The 15,242-nt window shown below is 36.8% G+C and overlaps 1 protein-coding gene across 5 annotated transcripts in view; it reads left to right on the forward strand.

Annotated features, from left to right (window-relative positions):
- Nucleotides 1-9,066: 9,066 nt before the first annotated feature.
- The window catches only part of CFH (complement factor H), a 50,224-nt gene continuing 44,048 nt past the window's right edge, over nt 9,067-15,242 (forward strand). The window contains exons 1-2 of one of the 5 annotated variants that reach the window (XM_088799162.1): nt 9,136-9,378; nt 14,063-14,107. In XM_088799162.1, coding sequence (XP_088655288.1) covers nt 9,321-9,378; nt 14,063-14,107 — 103 coding nt within the window. In that variant the 5' untranslated portion in view covers nt 9,136-9,320. Of the gene's footprint in view, nt 9,379-14,062; nt 14,108-15,242 lie in introns of all 5 variants that reach the window. The other 4 variants (XM_088799160.1, XM_088799158.1, XM_088799161.1 and 1 more) reach the window with 4 other exon arrangements.

The raw sequence follows: 15,242 nt of genomic DNA on the forward strand, positions 1-15,242 counted from the left end.
GTCACATACAGCAATCTCCTCAATACTGCTGGGAATAATCACCAGTCTTTCTTGGCCTAATACCAGAATCATTTCCTCATAAAAACTAAGTAGTATAACAATTTTACATTTTGTTTCTCAGCGAATTCCACTGTTGTTTGAATGCTAATTTCCAAATCATTGCCATGGACTAAAATTCCATATTTGGGCCCCATTTTTTCTATTCTGCAGTAATTACACACCCATCACAAAGCACCAGACCACCTGATCCCACAGAAAAATGTAAAATTTTACAATTACCGCAGGCTTTAAAGGACACGCACTTTGAAAATATTTTTACTGACCAAGTTTTACCCAATTTCAGTGAATTAAGCATTCTTCTCTTCTGTAAATGCGTCTATTTTCCTCTGTAATGCCAACTGAAACAAGCACCAAATATAAAAAGTAAAGACTGTTATAGCTTCAACGGGACCAGGAGATAGTCACGATCCAAATCACAAACTCCAAAAAGAAATTTAAAAAAAATATATTGGGGCCAAAATGGCAGAAGGTGACAAGAGCAAGTGCAAAGTCCTAGAGCTTCTTTAAATAGTGCAGAGATCCTTCACAGTGTATGGTGTGAATGGGATACAGGTGTTTTAAAGCAAGACAGATGGGTGAGGGAAGGATGAAAAAGCTACAAAGACACATCCTCTTTCCAGAAAGCAGACAAGAAGGGAGTGCATACACCGTAACCATCTCGGTGACAGCCAGTCAAAGCTGGATGAACATAAATTAATCACTGCTAAATACGCGTATGTCGTAGACAGCTGGAGCACAGGGTTGTACTGTGAAAACTCTGAAGACTTTGTGTTCACCAGACATGTAATGTATGAGAATAGACCTCATGTTTAAAAATCCAAAGGATTTTTGAATTCCAAAAATGGATCAAGAATTCTACAAAGAGAGTGTTGTATTTCTTAATTCGGGGTAGGTTCGGTTTACAGTAATTCCTCATATGAGTTATAAATAATCATGTGTCGATATTAAATGTTGAATAAAAAATAGGAGAGAATGGAACAGCTTATACATCTTCATATATGGGTTTGAAAAAAGGCTGTTGAATAGTATAAAAGTGTTAAATAGGTTACCTCAAACTGCATACAGTGCATAATCACTACAAACCCACAAAAAATTACTAAAATGAAAAAACAATTGCACAAACACTACAAAGGATGTGGAGAACGAGAACTCCCACTTATTGCTGGTAGGATGGGGATGGCACAACTACTTCAGATAACTCTTTGGCAGAATCTACTAAATTTGAGCACATGCATATTTTACAATCCAACAGTTCCGTTCTTGATGTGTACTTTTAAAATGTGTATTCATGTGCACCAAAAGACATGTGATACGTATAAAAATCCCCATAGCAACACTATTTGTAATGGCCAAAAAATCACCCCAGTGTCCATTAGCAGTTAAATGGACAACTAAATTGTGGTTTCGTCACATGGTAGAATAGGATGCAGCAATGAGAAAAACCAAGTACACCCACCCACTGCGATCAGTGAATCCCCCAGATATAAAGCTGAGTGAGAGAAGACATAAAATAGTAGCGAGCGTATGATGCCATGTGTAGAGTGTCCAAAAACGTTCTGGTTTTTGAAGTTAGGATCATGACGAGGGACTTCTGATATGCTGGTAATTTTCTGTTTCACGATCTCAGTCCTGGTTTTACGGGTCCTATAAAGTTATGATTCATGCTGACTTATTTGTAATACGTCAATAAAATGCTTTTTCCAAAAGACCTTGCTAAACAGACTTGTAATCCCTTGCCTAAGGTAAAGGAAAAAATGTATTAGTAAACATATGGCAGTGAATCAAGATTCAAACATCCTTTCCACAAGTCCAGTCACTGATAACTACAGATATGGAAATTTAGTCTGCTTTCAAATTTAATTTAACTATGATTATTGAAAATATGCATTCCTCCTTTCACTTGAAATTATACTATCTGTAAACAAATGCTTTTAGTAACAAAAAAATATAAGCTTCATATTACTTCTCCTTTTTCTTTATGTCTGTGAGAAATTTTATTTACCAAAGAACTTGTTTGTTACCTCTGTTTTAAGAAATAGGCAAAACTGAATTGTTAGAAGTCAGGATAATGGTTATTCCTTGGGGAAGGAATGACTGAAATGAAGCCCGAGGGACTTCTGGATGCTGGAATTGTACTGTGTTTGCTACTTACGCTGGTGTATTCACATTTATAAAATTAACTCTCTTTAGATACATGATTTGTACATTTTCTGTATCTATGTTATAATTTGACAAATGTTTATATTTTTAAAAATAATAGAAAAACAAGCTCAGGGAGATGAGATTAGTGGAGAACATAAAAGCTATTGACATTTTCTATATCCCTGTGCTCTATGACTTACTCAAGTAGACGCTCTTATTTTGTAAATTGAAAAGGTAAATAAAATGAGGTTTAAATTTGTTTAAAAAAATTAAAAAGCATCCTGTGGTATCCTGGGGGGGGCGAATCATGCAAAAGAGAAAACTATGGATAACATTAGACTATTGCACATTATCATATGTTAAAAATGAGTGAAATAATATTTATGAACTCCTCATGGAAAAGAAGCATGACTCAAGACTTTATATTCAGTCAACTTGCCATTTTAGCATAAAAGAAAGAAATTCATGAATATGCAATAAATCAAGGAATAGAGTCCAAGAGCCTGTCTTAAAATTTTGATTATGAAATGCAAGGGGGAAAAAAGGTTGAATCCAAATTAAGAGCTCAACACTCAACAACAAAGGCGCCACCTTTGGAAAGCACTGGTGGTGAAATATAATAATAAAGCCACTTAGGTATAAAGCTCAAACTTGAAGAAAATGGAAAAATTAGTTATAAAACGGAATATAAATGTTAGAACCATTGAATAAAGGTGGCGCCCGGCAAAATTAGGAAGTAATGAAAGGAGGATTCTGGAGACACCCAGTAGGACAATCTTCACAGATTTTATATTAAGCACATGCGTGGAACCTGCTTTGGACAATGAAAAGAGAGTTGAAGTGATTCGTGGGATCTCGAGGCACAAACTGTAAGAAATTGGATACGATTTTTCCGATTTCTTTCCCTGGGTCTGCTTGGCGCTGTTGCTCTGTGGGGGTATATCAGGTTTTCGCCCCCTTCTGGAATCCTAGGGGTAGTTTCTGGGACCAAAATCCTAGGGCCATTCTCCTTCTCTTGTCTCTGCCACTGTGCCCAACTCATAGCTTCCAGAGTCACAGACAGGTCTGACTGAAACGGTGGCCCTGCCTGGGAGAGGCCCGAGCTGTAATCTGCTTCACCGGCATCTCACCTTCTCAAAGGCGTCAGATCCCCAGTCCCACACGTGCCCTCTCTACCAGGCGATACAAAGGATGCATTGTGCCAGGCGGGGAATCAAAGTCCTCCAAACCTCCAACCCCTGCAGAGGCTCGCACCTCCTTTATATTCTTGACGGTTGGACAGGCTTATGTCTTATCAAACACAGCTTCTGAAACAAGTATCTTACCCCAGCAAATGACTCCTGAAACATCACTTCAGTGCCTGGGTTTTGAATTTTCTGTGGATCACTCACCGTCTTCTCCTTCATGGATGTGCCAGCAAAGTCAGCAGGGACCTACAGCAGCGGCAGGTGGTCACATGTCAAGACTGTATCACAATGTCATCGGCCCATTTTACTGACGTGGGGAAGAAGAATAGGGCCAGGTCTCAGGCGCCTGTCTCATGACATATGTGGGCTGTGCAGGGAGCCTTGGAGATGCACCTAAAATGCCCTTTATTCTCCATTCCACGTGAAGGCAAATTGATCTTAGTTATCAGAAACTTGTACTATTCAGAGTCTTTTCCATGAATTTCCTTGAAGATGAAGTACTTTTGCAGGAAGAATTACATTAATATAATATAAGATAATCTCAAGAAAGTTTAAATTCACTTCCTCTTTGACAGTGCTTCACATGTAATTTAACATATCAAATAAGCCTAATTTGTTTAATATCTCTAATAAGAAGAGAGAATTCATCTTTTGAGATGTTTCAGGGACCCTCGGGAAAATCCTAAAGTTAGTTCAAGGCTGACAAGACTTCATTTAGAATTTGATTTTGGAGATGTTTGCAAAAAAATATCAAACGGTATAAAACACTTGATTAAATAGGATCATAGGTCGCTGTGAAGCAATACTTGGTTATTTATTTAACCAAAGTGACAATTAAAGAAAGCAAAGGCAAATATGCGGAGTTATACAGTTGTGGAAACAAAACAAAACAAAATAGAGCTCTCTTAATGGAGAAGAATCCATTTTCTTAAGCAATCAAAGACCTGATAAAGGCCTCATGAAGCACAGGAAATTATTCCGATAAAACACAGAATCTTTGTTTTCTAGGCAGATTACATAAACGGTAAAGATAAACCTTTCATAATCTTATCAAGAACAGACCAACAGTCCAAGAAAACTCCATCCTTTTAGCAGAGGGAAGAAAATTCAGTCTCAGTTTTACAAAAGTACATTAATGATGTTAAAGGCTCATTTTTTTCTGTAACACAATTAAATAGAACATTTTTTTTTTTTTACCAAGTAATTTTGGCAATACCCTCTGGAGATAGAAAAAACATCACAGATACATGCTGCATATCCACAGACATGTGTAGATAGACAGACAGACACAACAGAGACCCCACAGTTTTCATTCCTAAACTTTAGCCATGAATCCAGGACCCACTCACAAGGCCAAAGCTTTTTACCAATGTTTGTGAATAAGACTTTCAAGGTTTGTATTTGCCTTTGACAAATAATCTTATGTAGGCTGTGGACTGGATTTGGGGCAAGGAGCATCTTAGTGATCTGTATTTTGAAAAGCCTCTTTCTCCCCACTCCTTTTTTTTTCTGCAGTCTCTGTGGGCAAATCTCTCCTGTGGTGTTTACATTTCAGAGATGATAAGATTTACAACTTCAAGGGACAGAGAAAAGATGCAAGTTTTCCCCTAGGAGTTTTAGGGTATATTTCTCTATTATCAGAAGTCTAGGGTGATTGCTATTTGGTTTCCTTTGTATTAGGGCCAGGACTGCATGAGGCCCTCCATCCTTCTCGTTGTCAGTCACCACAATGCCCTCCTCTTTGCTCTGCTCACTTTCCCAGGGATTCTTAGCGTCCTAATCAGGCTTTGTCACAAGAGTTCAGACTCTAATCCTGGGCAGCTTGTGCCCCTTCAGCTTTGAAAAATGTCATGTGACGGGCTTCCACTTGACTTGTCATCCTGCTTTCCCACCTTGTCTGCCAGCCAGAAGCCAGCAGAATCATGGACAAATGCTTGCCCTTCTCTAACCTCAGCTCGTCTTCCAACTTTCTAATTGAGCTTCAGCCTCTAGTTGGGGGTCAGTGGCCAGCCAAACGGCCCGCGGTAGAGGCTAACACTGCAGCAGCCATTCGTTTATCTTCTTGGCTGCAGAGCAGCACGATACAATTCCTCAAACAAGCACATTAAAGCAGCTGGCACTAGGGGAGCATCCTGTACTCACGTGGTGGTCTCCCAGCATCTAACATACGGACCACCCCTCCCCACACAAAGGTCAGTGGCCACCTCAGAATGTCCCCTGTGGACGCCTCTTTCCCCAAACCCATTTCTTCTGTCTCCTGTCTGGTCTGCCAGTTGTTGGTTTGCAAACTGGCCCCAGTACACAGAGGGCAGGTAGAGACAGAAGAAAGAGGCAGACGGCTTCAGATTGGCAGGTGGCAGTTCTAATAAGCAAGGGAACTTACTTACAAAGATGGTTTTGGCGTTTGTAAGTCTAGTAGATCTTCGCACCTGCCTGCCACATCTTAAAAGTCTATAGAGAGGCCCTAACTTGATTCTGCCATGTCTACTGGCAGCATCTAGATGGTTTCAACAACATGCTGTTCTCTCAAGGCTGTGTCCTTCAAAATAGCTCCCACTGTGGGAATGGTGGGCAGAGCACACTTCCAAGGACAAGAAGGCAGCCCCTCTGCTCGCCCAGGTCCAGCTTCCCAGTCAATCAACAGTCACATCTTCTCGCTCACCCCATTCCATTGCAGCAACCAAGTAGCTTTTGATATGATGTAAATAGAATCATACATCTAACCTACTGAAACCTGGTCATGTACCCAGGCTAATTTTTACAGATGTTTTATTCCTTTTGACAGTTGAGTACATGTCAACATTTAAACAAATGTGAATCCTAAAGTATCGTTCCATATTTGAATTTCCTTTAAATGATGACACACAGGCTGACCTCCTTGGTTATACTGTGTTTCCCCGAAAATAAGACCTAGCTGGACAATCAGCTCTAATGCATCTTTTGGAGCATATATTAATATAAGACCCAGTCATATAATATAATATAATATAATATAATATAATATAATATAATATAATATAATATAATATAATATAATATAATATATAATATAACACCGGGTCTTATGTTAATTTTCAAAGATGCATTAGAGCTAATTGTCCAGCTAGGTCTTATTTTCAGGGAAACACGGTATTACCTGGGTTATTAACCATTTACTTTCAACTAACTACACACCGTAGGCAAGACTTAATTTTTTTCTCCAAGAAATAAAAATTTCTGTCTGATATGTTGCATTGCATAATTTATCAGATATTTTTAGAAGGGTTAACTTACCAAAAGAAATGCTAAAGTGCAGCTTAGTATCATTACACAAAGCATTGCATTGTGTCCCTATGAGTCCTCATTAGAGACGAGAAAAAGACCAATTCCAACAGTTTTCTTTGCTCAGAGCAAAAATTGGTAACAATGTTTGGGAATAATTCACAGTTAGAGTCAGAAAGATGGTAACCCTAGTGTTGAAATGTCCAACTGTGGAATCAGACAGTCTGGATTCTAATCTTAAGTAAATCACTTAAGTCACTTGCATAAAAATAGAATGATCATAGTATTCTGTAAGGTGTGTGAGGGAAGTAAAGTAGGTAATACATTTAATACAGCTCCTGACACGTAAAATGCAATCATTAATCAGCAATTATTGCTAGATCGGTAGAGCTTGGAAAGTTGAAGCACTTTCAGTCAGAGCCAAACAAGTGACCGCTCACAGATTCTTAATATAGCCCAGAAAAGACTCAGAAATGTGCAGTTATGTCAGGTGCTGTGCCCTGGATGAATGTCTGGGAACCTGGGAAACTGGACATGAGAAAAGGCAGCTGGCATGGCAGAGACAACTAATTTTCTCTGAGGGCTGAAAGGTTTTCTGAATGTCCTCCAACGGCACTAAGGAGATTCTGAATGTCCTCCAATAGGACTGAGGAGGTTGCCAAGGAGATGGTAGTTTTTCGTGTGTTTTTTTTTCCTTTTTCCTCGAAGAGGGTGAATGATTTGGAGAGTTTGCAATCTAGTTTTAGAAAAGCACCTAATAAAATAAGTGCAATAAACAGGAATGGAGGCCCTTGTGTGTTTTCATTTCCTTCCAAATAGAATGAAAGAAAATGCACCACTGCCGTTCTTCTATGCAAATTATTAACTTGGATTATGCTAGCAGTGTCCCCTTGGGAAGAAGTAAAGGTACTAGCCCTCTAAGAAGTGGGAAAGAGAACTCTAGAATGTTTAGGGCTCCTCTATGTAAGTGAGGAGATATCCTAAAATAAATCGAAAAGATGACCTTTATCTTAGGCCATGATTATACAGGGGTAGCTTATGCATTGTTTGTCGTGTAATAAAGGAGGAAAGATAAGAATTGCCTATGTTCTAGCTTGATCAGAAGTAGAAGTCAAGAACTGGATTTTTTTTTTTAATTGACTTAAATTTAAATTTAAATAGCATTAACTTGTTTGTGGCTGCCATTATAAGTATGGTTCAGACGCCATAGCTACCAATGACCTATCATGAAACAATAACAAAAAATGTCATGCAGTGTTTAGTTTCAGGAATATCAAAGGTGCAAAGAACTGTCCCTTTAAAATATGTCCTTAAGGCCACACAAGGCGATTTAGGTGCTGTAGATTTCATAGTATAGACTGACCTTGATTGTTACCTGCTACTTTTAATACTGCACTGTAATCAGGAAAGATCCAAATTTGTTGGGTGTTACATATAATTTGAAAGTACCTCCCTAAAAAAGACCACAAACTGAGAACAAAAATTAGGTTGAAAGTAAATATTTACCTAAAATTAGAGGGAAAAAAAGAAAATTAAAATTAGAAATGAATTATTATACTAGTAAATCACAACTTTGAAGAAATTGACAAATACCACAAACATTATAAAAACTAGACACTTAACATAATATGTGTATTTATTAACTCTATCATACCTTCAATTTTTTACATTTTTGGTCGAACACTCTTTGGATTATCTCTTCACATGACACAATTTTCTAATATTTCCTATACAGAGGAAGTAGAAAAATAATTCAGTCTTTTCTTTAGCATGTTTGATTTTAAATCTGTTACTTTTTATTGAAATATTAGACAAGTCCTTCCAAGTTCACAACTGGTGATTTGCGTCCTATAAATTTTCAGGGTTCTTGTCACATTTTGGAAAACCTCTGTCAAGTTTTCCTGATATAATGAACTATAAGATTTCAGGGCATTAAAAGAGTTCATATGCTCCGACGAATGCTAAATAATTCTTTGTAAATAGTATTGGAAACTAGTTTGCTCTCAGTGTCACCGCTGCTGGGACCAAGTGCCTAGTCAGCGTGAACCTGTTGCTTCCCACACATTTATAACAAGTCTTTAGAAGTCTTAATTTCATGATTGCAGGAGAAGCAGCCCTCCCCAAATCAGCCAGCACAGCGTTCTCAGTCAAGTTCACCCGCGTCGTCCGGGGCTCAATTGTGAAAGCATTGCCTAACCTCCAGTTCCATAAGGGTTTTTTAAAAGAGTTTCTATTATTTCATCTCCTCAGGCTTCCGCACAATAGACCTGAATGGGGTTTGAGTAATTAGAAGGTTTATGACTCCAGAGGACATCACCAGTCACTGCTTTGCCCATTCCAGGAACCTGAACAGGTTCCAGAGAAAACTTGCCTGGGTTTATAAAAGCAAAGCAAGAGCAGGTCACAGTGTTAATACTCGGGAGGGGACACAGGGAGAGCCTGTGCAAACTCTGGCACTGCTGGGGCTTGTGGGTGAGATTTTTTTTTTTTTCTTTCACTTTATAAACGTTTCTGATGGGCGGAGCATTTAGTCTTCCCTTCATTTCCTAAGCTGTGTTTCAACTTCCTTCTGGAGCGAGTCCTTTCCTGAACGAATCACAACTTTTTACAGAGCAGACAGTGTGTGAGCCAGTGTCAGTTATTAAATGTACCCCTGACAGATCCCCCAAAATGAGATTTGCAGCAAAAATTCTGTGGCTTATGCTATGGACTGTTTGTGTGGCACAAGGTAAGAGGAAAAAAGAAAAACTTTTTTTTTTTTTCTGTAACTGTGTTATCAAACATTTGCTAATATGCTTTCCATTGTGGTAACAAAAATCTGGTCTAGAAAATGTGATTGAATTACTTCCCTGTAGCTTACTGCTTGAGTGACTTTCGCCATTATGAAGTTTAAAACATGTAAGCAGCTTATTTGAATGTCATTTCTGATTATTTGGCACAATTTTATTTAATGTAGAATTCCAGAAAATGTCTTAATAAATATTTTTGAAAACTATAATATGCATAATCTCTTCCCTTGTAATTGTCATAAAATATAATGTGCTTTATTTGCTTAGAATTTTCAGCAAAATGCTTTATGTGAAAGTATTAAGAAGTAGGTGAATATAGATAGAACCAGAACATAAATTAGACAATAAAAACCTTCAAATCATATAATGGTTGGACTTATTTTAGATGAAGAATTTAATTCTTCTTAAAGAAATAGTCATTTATTATTTAGAACTGATATTTCCTTGACCTTAATAGTTTTGTAGACGAGCATTACTTGTATCATTAGAATGAAAATATTATATACATTTGAAAAAACAATTGAATGTGCAGGCTTTGTAACACCTGAGCTGTTCAACAGGATTTTTTTCCCCGTGGGTCTATATAAGATACATTCTAGAAGAGCACTCTTTAGGTATAGTGAATGAGTGTAGGAATTTTTTTCTGATATCAGTAAGACAATTTCTGGATTCATAATTAAATTTAATTCTATCACTATTTCTCGATAGATTAATAATCTTGGAGGAAATTTGCTTTCCCAGTTCATGATAGGTAATTATGTGATAGTTGATGGACATTTTTAAACCAAATTAATTACATAGCATTCATGTTCTCAAAACTTTTCTCTAACTCAACAGACTTTGAGTGAAATTCTTACTCACGTCAGCCTCTAAGCATTGAGGAATATTAGCAAATAACAGAACCTCTGTCCCTGAGGACTTTTCCATCTAGAAAATAAAGGCAGATATCTTTTTTTTTTTCAGTTGTATCCTTTAGTAATGTATTTGCATTTATTCAAATGTGTTTAATATTTTTTGAACACTAGAGCCTTTTGGTAGTTATGCATTCTAACATATTAGAGCTTGATTTTTAGCTTGTAAACCTTATTTCCAGACACTTTTTAAACTAAGTATAGCATCATTTCCCTGCACATATGAATATGACAGTTAGTGTTCAAAAGTGAAATTATTATTTATTGGCAGAAAGTTCCAGAGCAATGTCAGTGTTACTACGTAGTCGTTACAAATACATTTTTCTTTGCATAAGTTTGGTTGTCTTTTCTTTAATAGGAATACTTTCTGCATTTCAATATGTACATATTGTTTGCTGAGGTTTTGTGTAGCTACCATTTGTCATGGTAGGAAGACTTGTTTTATCTCTAGCTCATGTTTAAAACTGAAGGATCATGCCAGTTTTCATTAAACTATTTCAGTGATTACAAAGTGGAATTTGAAACATTATATAAAATTGGGTGCTACAAAGTATAAGTGACCAAAATTAAATAAAATGGGTTTAAACTCCTTTCTCATGTAATAGATTCCAGGGGACTTACTTCACTTGTGTTTTATATTTCGTCAATGTTTCTTTAAATGTGATGGTTTCTGCAGGTGAATTGAGCCCTATCCACTAGGGGGTGCCAAAAAAAGCTATATACATTTTAAGAGCTGTTATGTATACTCAAGCAGTAGTTCACTGTCATCAGAAGTGTCTCTACCCTGATGGTAACCACTCTGAGCACCTCTTGTCATTACAGAAGTCAAACATGACTTATATTCATCTTTTGTTATTGGTATATATTGAGTACTACAATTTAATACCGTTTTCTTTTCTTAAATTGTATACATTTTTTTGGCACCCCCTGTATATTACAATGAGAATGACTTTAAGTCTGGCTACTTTTTAACAGACAAAGTACAAGTTTCATGGTTAAAGCAACACTTAGATTAGCTTCATGATTTTCACAAATGCACACATAATGCACAAGCTAGTAGAGAAAGATGACATGCATTTCCAGTGGATGGAAAATGGCTGTTGTGTTTTTTATTTGCCAACCGGTCCTGAAACTAAATTGGCTTACTGTGAATTAGTATAAGTTTTGATAACTTTTCTGCAACAGTTTTAGTAGGGGAAAGGTCAACATGGATGATGACGAGGTTAAGAAACAGACGATGCAGTTCTGGAAGAGGTATTGCCAGGTAAAATAGGTCTGATGGATGAAGTGTTACAGAGAGTGCTGGAGAAGGGATGCAGAAAACAGCCGTAGGAATACCGCGAGAGGGAGCCCAGTGCCCAAGCAAGCCTTGTTATTTGAAGTTGAGGCATGTGCTGGAAATGCATGTGCTCCTCTTTTGCCTGCATTAACCTAGACCTGAATGGCTTAAGTATTGCCAAAATTATTCTTAGCTAGAAGTAAGTTCCCAAACACAACTTGAAGCCCAGGTTAGTCAAGATTCTTCATTTTGGCTTTGATTGCGATGGCTGGAACCAAAGTCTAAGTTGATCCATTTTTGTTTGCTCAATCCCTGATTGATTCTGCAGACTTTGCCGCTTTCCTCCTTCCCACTGTGCCTCCTCCTCCTCACCACACACCCTCCCCCACCTGCCTGGCCTGTGACATTCTGCCAACCAGTCCATTCAACTAATGTGCTCTTTAGTCATTTCTTAACAACTTGTAACCAGTCTAAGAAAACAGTGCATAAAAAGGACATGATGTAATGGGGAGAGGTGAAAGTATTCCATTTCATTTAAAATGATAAGGAAACGTTATAAAAATGGCTCAAAGAAAGTAATGAAACAGGAAAAAAAATCACAAAAACAATAAAGGGAAACGGGAGTAAAAGATTTGACAGAGCACTTTTGTTGGGACATCTTAACGGAGAGAGCCATGTTTCTCATCGACCTTGTTAACCAGAAAAACAGTAGATAGAAACGTGACTATAGAAATGTTCTTTCAAAGGCTCCCAAAAGTTAGTTTGCGCTAAATTAAAAAGAATTCTGACTTTTAGAAGTCTAACATCAATTCAAACTTAGGACACATGGCCAGTGGAGTCACCAGTGTTAGTCTCTGGGTTTGCGCAGCAGAGCTTGGAGCACACCGAACATTCGTTCCCATCTCCTCTGGCATCGTTTGTATTTGTTACCATGTGTTATGCACTGTTTTCTTAGCCATAACCTCCAGAGATACTGGAAAGGCTCAGAGACAGTTTCGTATTCATTCCTTCATTGGTTCATCCAGCGATCAGTTTTTGATTGACTGCTAAGTACCAGGCACTAGTGACTAGATCTTTCCAAAAGGAGGTCACTTCGTGGGGAAAACAAAAGGAATGATTATTGCATTTTATTAACATACTGTATTTTGCCACATAAAGCATTGTGCTGGAGAGAAACAAAGGAGACTCTAGGGTTATTTAGGGAAGGCAAGAAACCCAAATCAGATTGAGAGGATGTGGTGGGATAGGTTGAGGAGCTGACTTGTAAGAGAGGCAATGAAGACAGAGAAACATAACAGGATTACAGTGGCATCTTGGGTAGGGTTTTGAAGGCTGAGTAGGAGTTAACTAGATGAGGACGAGGAGGACAGTTAAGACTGAGCATACATCAAGTGTGTATATAAAGAACTTAGAGTAGTTCTGTGAAACTGGCTGACTGGGATCACCTCTCACTTTCCTAATTCTTCCATCAATTGAACTTCCTCAAGTATTACAGGTATAATTCAGTACAAGCTGTGTTTTTCTTCCCTTTCTCTCTTCATACTTATCCCCAAGATTGTCACGATAATTATTCAGATGCTAAATCATTCCTGCTACAGAATTTTCAGGTTGTTCATTTTAATGTTACCTTGTCTGTGACTAAGCTCCTCTCTGTCATGCCTTATGAAAACTTATTCCATATATACTAACAACTTATTTTAAGAAGCTGACATTTTGACATGAGCAATAATTGGCATTAGGTATTAGCTATTCAAATACTACACATTTCAAGAAACATGATTTCAGTGGAATTTTCAAGCTGTATCCTGGTAATAACTCGCTTCGATCGTAATTATAATGTTCTTGTCATCCTGCCCAGTTTCTAGCAGCTATCCCCTATTCCCCCCATTTGCTTCTTACCATCGTGCAACTATCTTATGGTCTTTTTCACTGTTAAATTTTAAAAAGAAATTGTATAATCATCGTTTTAAATTCTAAAAATATAATTTTATTTCTTCACATGCTTATTAAATGCAGCATAATTTCTGCTTGTTCTGCAGTTTATTTTTTGAAACGTTCATTGCAACTGATATTTTCTTTACATATATACCCTTTTCTTCATACATATAATAGATATATAACTTTCCAACTTACCTTTAATTATTCTCATGTTATTTGTAAAATATGAATATCTTATTTTGAAAAGCTCATTGAATCATATCATTTATATGCATATATAAGTATTATGCATATACACCAAGGAAAAGATAGGAAAGAAATGTAACATAAAAGACCTGTTTTTGCTATTTCAGTTTTGCCCATTGGATTTATTTTCTTTCTAAGTTGATTTTTAGTTTTGCTTTATATTATAATATCTACTAAGTTTAGAATAAGGTTATTTAAAAAGTAATATCCTCTGTTCTTCTTTTCTCCCAAATAACTTTGGAAAAATAGATCAATTGAACAAAAAGACCAACCTTAGTCTACCCAAGCAAACAGGTACAAATTTGATTAAGATTTTCTCAAATATATAGTTTTATCATGATTTGATTTATTTCATTTGATTAAGAATACTTTTCAAACCACAGTTTATAGATATGTTGACATTGAAAACAAATAATTAGCTCTGTGTTTGTGTTGATAATACCCCCTTAATATTTGAAAGTGGAAAAATGAAGTAATGATTATTAAAATATAAGTATATTTGTTTTTAAGTTTGACCCAAATTTTATAACTCTGTCCCTCAAATTCAAGTAAAATGAATCCTTTTTCCAGTCCAGTAGCCAAATCCATCTGTACTCCTTATTTACAGACTGAATAATTATGGACTGAATAACTGGAAAGTCAGACCAAGTGAATATAAAGTTCACCCAGGTAATATTTTGCAAAAGAAAAAATTAATTGGAATTTAAATGACTATGTACACATCAGATGAAGTATTCATTGTTTAAACCCAAGTAAATACTTAGACATAAGAAAACTTAGTTTACTTGTTAACTTACAACTTGAGAAATGAGATGGCTGTTAAAAAAAAAATAATGCAAGCTTTAAAATGAATCCTACCTCAAAAAAATGTTTCCTATCTTTTGAAAATATTTTTATGCTACCTAGTTAATATACCCTCTGCCCTATTTTTCCAAGAACTGTCCATTTAATTCAAGCAGATGTTGTTGGTGGACATACATACCATCAGTCTGACTCCTTGGGCTAAAATAACGTTCTAATTAGACATTTTTGAGAATGGGGTTTAACTGATCTTGAACAGTTAGTTACTTGTCAATTCAGGCAAATAAAAGTCATGCTGTAAGATATGCTTAATTACTGTTAGAACACAGTGTAGTGAATCATTCCCATAGAATTTTTGTTATGACATGAGTTGATAATACTCCATATATTAAAGATTAGAACAAAAGTGAACAGGAGGTAATTTTGAAGTTATAAGATTTGGGTAATAATGAAAATCCCTCCACTGTGAAGAACAGGACAGAGATAATCCTTATTCTCAGGGAGCTTCTATGTTGATGGGAGGATAGATGAAACCCTAGGAAACATAAAAATAATCACCGCGAGCTATGCTGTGAAGGAAGTAAAGTAGGGGCTGAGGGAAAATAACAGCAGTGGGGAAGTGGGGTGT

This window comes from Rhinolophus sinicus, chromosome 6 (genome assembly GCF_057876585.1).
Source record: "Rhinolophus sinicus isolate RSI-liver-muscle chromosome 6, RSI-T2T, whole genome shotgun sequence".
Taxonomy (NCBI): Eukaryota; Metazoa; Chordata; class Mammalia; order Chiroptera; family Rhinolophidae; genus Rhinolophus; species Rhinolophus sinicus.